We start from the raw sequence: 7,500 nt of genomic DNA on the forward strand, positions 1-7,500 counted from the left end.
TATGTTTAAACTATACATGACAAATAAACACAAACATAGTACTCTTCTTTTTTTGTGTGTAGTTGAGTGATTTAAGGGGATAAAAAAGAAAACCAGAAAAAAAAACAAAAAAGAGAAAATTGGATTCCTTCTCACTCGTCATATATGGCTATGATTTCACTTTTGATTCTCCAAGAAATCAGCTAAGTCTTTAATGTATTTTAATTAAAATTAATAATAATAATAGTAATAATAATAATAATAATAATAATAATAATAAAAGACAGAAAAGAAAAAAAAAGAATACGTAACCAGCCACTTTACTTTTTTTTCTCCGCGTGAGTATTTTTTGAAAGATAATTATATCGATACGCCATCTTAAAACTTCTTAATTATATATATCTAAACCTATAAAAAAAAAAAAAACTTGGACTACCTAAATCTTGCTCATTCATTGTTTATAAAAATAAAATTAAATAATCTTATAGAGATATAATATCTATAATATAAAATAATGTACATGATCATCTCTCTCGTAATGGCTTAACTTGTATTTTTTTTTTTTTATTATTATTCTTTTTTTGTTTCTTTTTAAATGTCACGTTGAAGGCTATTTATCAAAAGGTTCGCGTGATTAGAAATATTTCGAGATATCCTTCTAAATACGTATTAAACTTTATCTACCTTTATCTATATCTAACAAATCTTTTTTTCTATTCCGTTCGTATATTCGTTAAAAAAAATCACCTTTCAATATATAGCTTTCGTTAAACATCCCCTAAACAACTACAAATATACGCTAGAACCATCAGTCCTGAAACATTTTTATACGTTTGGTCCCTGGGTACTTTTCCTACGACTACCAATTGCCTATAAAAAAATCCTACGTAGATATACAAGGTGTGTCTCAGAATAAATGGGAAATATTTTAGGTGTGCATTCAGCACATCTAAATAATAAAAAAAAGTTGATATAAATATATGTCCTATGTATATGTATAAACACACCCTGTATATATTATATACGTTTCTATCATTGACTATTAAACACCATAAAAAGTGTTACCTTAAAAACATCCTGATTGATTAAATAAAAATATTCTAGTCTGACGGGGTATAAAACAACTCTTACATACGTTCTTTTTTTTTTTCTTTTGAACTTTGTTAAGTAACAGGATTATCATATTTATTATCATTTCTTTTTTTTTTTACCTATGTCCCATTATATGTCGAAGATAAATAAAAAAACTATTCAAATCGTTAGTTCTATCATCTAATTATCTATCTATAATATTCTCTCGTTTGTTATATGTTAAACGTTTTTATTTTCACTGGGCTATTATTTAAAAGTATTAAACGCGATCACTTTTAATGACTGCACTTTGTACCGAATGAATGATTGGTAACAGGTACGATTTCATTGGACGATTGGGACGACATTAGGTAAAAAAGATTGGAGTGTGTAAGTTTCGTAGGAAAAAGGACGATCGAGTTAGTTGTTATTTAATTCCGTGTGTTAGAAATTCAACCCTAGGGATTCGTTCGAGATTCTAGTGATGTACTTTGTAGTTTCTCTTTTTTTTTTTTTTCTTACATCGCTCTTATTAATTCATGTCAAGGAGAACTTGGAGATTCAAAAATAATTAAAAAAGAAAAGGAAGAGAGGATAAAACAAACAGAAGAAATATAGAAAAAAAGAAAAATATAAAAAGAACAAAAAAATGCAGAAATACACGATTTTTCTCGAAATTCACTTAATGAGAACCATCACCGTTTTATATATTAGAAAAAAAAGAAACTAATAAAAAAAAAAAAAAGAAAAAAAAAGAAAAGATAAAAAGAAAAAAAGGAAAGACGGTCGTTAATCTTTTTAATACGGATAAACGTATCCAAAGTTAATGTTATTAAAAAACAAAGATTATTAACTGTTTAAATCGAGGGCACAAAATGGCCGCTTCCAAGACTTAATCTTAAATTCAATAAAAAAAGAAAAAAGTAAAGAGAAAGAAAAATGTGAAAAAAAGAAAAATCAACTCTAGACTACTATGTTAATTCAATAAATACGATATTCGCTCATACACGTAATTATGTATATTATTTAATGCATCTATGTATTTATATGCGTGTGTGTATGTGTGTATGTGCGCGTCACGTAGGCGTTATAAGAAGTGCAACGCATGGCCTTTGATTATTGCATTGAGCAGAGCACGTTAACGTGCAGTACTAATTCAGATGCCTCGTTGTTTAAACGAGAGAATCCATACATATATACACACACGCATATATATATATATGTGTGTGTGTGTATATATATATATATATATATATATGTATGTATTTATACATGTATGTATGTATGTAGAGAGAAAATATATATTATACAAAATACTCATATACATATATCTATTTTGCAAAATTTAAAATATAACATTTATATAAACTCCGTATACGATTTGCATATTTTAATCGTATTTATTCGAGTATAAAAACGTACCTTTAGGTAACTGAATGCTTCTTGTGCATATAAAAAGAAGATAAAAGATATGAGATATAATTTATATGGTACTGATTAATAGATAATGCTTTCCGTACCGGTATTAATATAATAATAATAATATAATAATAATAATAATATAATAATAATAATAATAATAATAATGATAACAATAATAAAAACTGCACGCTAAATACTGTATGCTTAATTTTTTTTTCTCGATACTTTGTGACCAAAATGTTGATATTCATTGATTAGAGACTGGACGGTAATATAAAAGGTATATCGTTGACACAAATTATTAATTTATATATATATATATATATATATATATATATATATATTAATTGTAAAAGAGTTTAACATACAAGAACAAGCTGTGTATATACTTCGATCGACAATAACAAGAACCAATTTATTCAAAGATTTTTCATCGCGCGTTTTATCTTAGATCGTTTAAGTAGAGTACCACCATGTATATATATATATAAGTATATATAGAAAAAAGAAATAAAAAACGAAAAAAAAAATCTCTTTTATCTTCCTTCTATCATAAAAAAAGAAAGAAAGAAAAAAAGGCAAAAAAAAAAAATTTTTTTCTTGGACTAGTACGTAAGAGTAGTGCACATTTGTCGCACTATACAAGACAAATAATTATGTTTTTTTGATTCTTAACTCGCGTTATTTACGCCTTCATGCTGCTACAAATAATGTGAATGGTAAGTAATTAATTAATTAAATTAATTATTTAAAAGACAGAGGGAATTGTGTCTGAGGGTTAGGAGAGGGTGGGAGTAGGATGGGATTCTTCGATACTTAAGCAGCATTTGCACTTGTTTAAAAAAAAATCTAATAAAAATATACATACATACATATGCATATATATATATATATATATATATATGTATGTTCGTATGTATGTATATATATATATATGTAAAAATCAAATATTTTTCTCGCAAGTACGTCATGAAAAAAAGGATGTAAAAAAAAAAAAAAAGAAAACAATAATAATAGAAAAAGAATGCCTATCCTCCTATCACACCTATACTTTCCTAACAGGCTCATTTTATTCGAGGCACTATGGGGGAGCATCATTTTTTGCTATCGCGTTTATGTACACCGGTAGCCGCCATTATTACGCTCGAAAGGGCACAATATATGTGTGTACTTTTACGCTAAAAGAATCTTTATTATCCCGACTGTGACGCGGCGACTAGTAAATGACTGATTCGGCTTTGCTGTTCTTCCTAAACTTGCACTTACCGAAAACGATGACACTAAACATTACCGATAATAGTAATAAAAATAAAAATAATAATAATAATAATAATATTAATATTAATATTAATAATAATAATAATAATAATTATAATATTATAATATTATAATATATAATAATAATAATAATAATAATAGTAATAATAATAATAATAATAAAATTAACGAGACAATTCGTCTTTTAAGGACGATTATAAAATCCGATTTTTCTTCGAGAAAAACGTTCGACGTCAAGCTTCGCTCTAGGATCGAGACCAGCGTAGAGAGGCACGTAGCTTTCTGGATCGCGTAGATCCCGTAAGGAAGGTTGACGAGGAAACGTTCGAGAGTAGTTGAGAAGAAAAAAATAAAAAGCTTGCAAAAAACAAAAAAAAGAAAACAAAAAAATATTTCCGGTTGTATGACTTTGTTGGAGCGGAAAATTGAGATAGGCTAGGGCCAAAGGGTGGATAGGGTGAGGTGGAGTGGGGGTAGGTGCGGGTGTCTGTAATGGAAGAGACGGTAGTCGTTGATGTTTCGGTCGACTTGTCGGGATTTTCTCTTTTGTTTTTCTTTTTTTTTGGTTTTAAAAGAAAAGACGAGAGAGAGACAGAGGATCAGCGAGCGAACAACCCACCAGAATGGTCCGCAGTGGCGTACTCGGTGAGAAGTGGCGAGGCTGCTAACGCAGCATAATTGGCGTAGTCCGCATAAGGTGTATAGATCAGTCCATGTGGATCACCAGCTGATAGAAGAGATCCTGGAGGACCCGAGCCATTAAGCAAGGATGCTGCAGTAGTTGGCACCGATATCCTTGGAGATAGTATCAACGGTGCTCCTAATGGAGCACTTGGTGTCCTCATTGGTGTCGCCAAACCAGGCAAAAGACGTTGCGTTTCCGCTGCGGCCGCAGCCACGCGTCTCCATTCCTCGTCACAGGCTGCAATATCAAAGGCTGTACTCACTCTTTTGACCGTTACATTTTACGATAAATTCCGATCGAAAATATGCATATATATTTTCCTCCTTTTCACATAAACGACAATTTTTATAACAGAATTTTATGATACAGAGCATGCTAAATGTTCCAAGGTGATATTTTCAAAATTTATTATCATTTTTCAAGACTATGGGCTAATTTTGTTTTTCTTCTTTTTTTCAAATCGTAAAACTAATATTATTTGATATACTCTGTATTTCTCAAGATGTTATTGAACGAATAGAATGCTTGACTTGAATTGTTTATACTTGCTGAGTTATAATTAGTTCATTTTTATAATCATCTAGTTGAATCTATGATTATTATAATTCTGTGTTATAGCTTATCCTAAACTGTAAAGGATCCAACAAATCATATAAAGTTAATTGTATGATCGTTATGAAAGTGTAGCAACGTTATGAAAATGTACAAATTCAATGAGTAAATAACATTTGCAAGAGGTACCTGCAGCAGCGGCAACCTTCGTGTTGGAATCTCGATAGGTACCGTTTATAATGGCGAGTTCCATCAGTTGCCTCTTTTTTAGCTCGTCTTCACCGTCAGCCTGCTAACAATCGATATCATCGTCAGAATATTCCGCGTTTTTTTCAACGTGATATTAATTTCAATGTCGAGGGAAACGAAAAAAAGCTTGGCTGTCCCAAACAAATAAAAAGATATTGATAAGTTGAATAAAATTGAAATGTATAAAATAAATAAAAAAAGATAAAAAAAAATCATGTTAACACAAAATTAATATAATAATAAGAGAAAATGATTGGAACTGTCTCACCACGGGCACGAGAAGCTTCTTGACCTCTTCAACGGCTCGAGCAAGTTTCAAGGTTGCACGATTTTCTGTGTCCTCAACAGTCAGTAGAACATGCAATTCGTCTGTTAGATGTTCCCAATTAGGTTTACCCCGGTTTTGTTCCTCCTAATAAAAATTACGAAACTTATTCAATTCATGTCCCACAATAGATTTTATATAAAATAATAATAATAATAATAATAATAATAATAATGAGTACAACAACGATAATACAAGAGACCACTTTGTGTTGGATTCGTTTCCACAAGTGCCTCAAATATCTGAATACTTTCAAAGTACCAGAGACAACATAAATAAATAAATAAATAAATAAATAAATAATAAAAAATAGACATCAAGTACAGAGGGGTAACTAAAAGATAAAAATGTCCTCAAAAAATGAAATGAATCAACGTAGCCGCATAATTAAAATAGTCCACATTATTTTAGAATCATAAGCACGATTATTATCAAATATAAATATTCTAATTAAAATTTTTCTTAATATCAAATATTACATATTTACAATATCGTAAAGTTCCAATATGAAATAAGACTTATAGATCGTATGAAAAATTGCAATAATCTTTTGATAAGTTACAATAGAAAGATATATGTACATACATATATGTATATAAAAGATTGATACACATTATTTATGATGTTCAAACATTTACTTTTCCCGATATGGAAACTAACTTGTAACGTTACTTCGGAACGAACGTACGTATATATATAATCTTCGCTAATCTTTTTTTTCTCTTCATTCTTTTTTTTTCCGTTAGACGTTTCCATTTCAAAGCACATGAATTCGTTATCGTTGACACTATTACGCAACGTTGATATTTTTTTTTTCTTTTTCTTTTCTTTTTTTTCTTTTTCTTTTTTTTTTTTTTTTTTTTTTAATTAAGAGATGTTACGTTGTCTGCTTGAAGCCGAACAAAAAAGGAGAAAATGTAGATTTAAACGCATGCGTATCCGAATTATTTCATCGTAATAAGATGTTTTTTTATCACAAAGAAAGCAAGAGCAAATTAATTGGAATCGATAGACAATAATTATAAAATAATACGAAACGATCCACGCACACGTACATATACATATAAATATGTATACTTACGACAATACTTTCGCTCGTAGGTCACATGCAGCTTGAAAGAAATGCTTTGTTAGTTGATAGATCTCGAACGTGTGCGATTAGTACAAACAAAAAGATTATTAATGGCGTCGTGACTGATTTTTCTTTTCTTTATAACGATACGAAAATTAATATTATGACAAAGTTTCGTGGTTAATCAAATTCGTCGAGGGGTCATGATAAAAATCCGACAAATAATCCTCCGAAATATTTCAACGCCGGTTGATATTCGTTGAAAATATTGAACAAAATTTCTTCTTCCTACGCCAATGGGGCATGACGAAAAGCAGACGCGAAGAAAAACTTTCAAGCGTGATTCGTTTTTATCGTTTTTATCGTCGAACGAAGTTTCGAACGAAGTTAAAAGAAGACTTGCAGCAAAATATGAAAGACTCTTCGAACACACAGGATACAAAGGATAAAATATACACAGACACACACACACACACTCGTATTTCGTATTAATCGCCTACGATCTCGTCAAGGCCCTAATCAGCTTACCACCAGCTACACAGCAGCTACTCCTCATTCTATTCAACGTTTCGTTTCTTTTACGACTATGCATGTATTCATTTCCGGAAGTACGAACGGCATTTCGAATTTCGATGAGTCAAAGCTCCATTGATCGAAGGAATATAATGTATGTATATAAGAATCTATATACTCTGTCGTTACTGCGTCTTCATTCTTTCTTTTTCCTGTTTCTTTTTTTTTTTTCGTTGAAAATATAATCGCCGTTACTCAACGCGATCTAAGATATTTGATCTTTCATTCTTTCTTAAATTATACACAACAGGTTAATCTAATAATACATTCCCCCTTTAAGAACTTTCTTATAAT

At 30.0% G+C, this 7,500-nt stretch overlaps 1 protein-coding gene across 8 annotated transcripts in view; it reads right to left on the minus strand.

Annotated features, from left to right (window-relative positions):
• LOC127063312 (protein held out wings) overlaps nt 1–7,500 on the minus strand; it is a 62,606-nt gene that overhangs the window by 9,338 nt on the left and 45,768 nt on the right. For 2 of the 8 annotated variants that reach the window (XM_050992896.1, XM_050992889.1), the window contains exons 4-6: nt 5,505–5,648; nt 5,177–5,279; nt 4,370–4,687 (exon numbers count right to left, since the gene is read on the minus strand). In XM_050992896.1, coding sequence (XP_050848853.1) covers nt 4,370–4,687; nt 5,177–5,279; nt 5,505–5,648 — 565 coding nt within the window. Of the gene's footprint in view, nt 4,688–5,176; nt 5,280–5,504; nt 5,649–7,500 lie in introns of all 8 variants that reach the window. The other 6 variants (XM_050992893.1, XM_050992894.1, XM_050992895.1 and 3 more) reach the window with 6 other exon arrangements.

This window comes from Vespula vulgaris, chromosome 4 (assembly GCF_905475345.1).
Source record: "Vespula vulgaris chromosome 4, iyVesVulg1.1, whole genome shotgun sequence".
Lineage (NCBI taxonomy): Eukaryota > Metazoa > Arthropoda > Insecta > Hymenoptera > Vespidae > Vespula > Vespula vulgaris.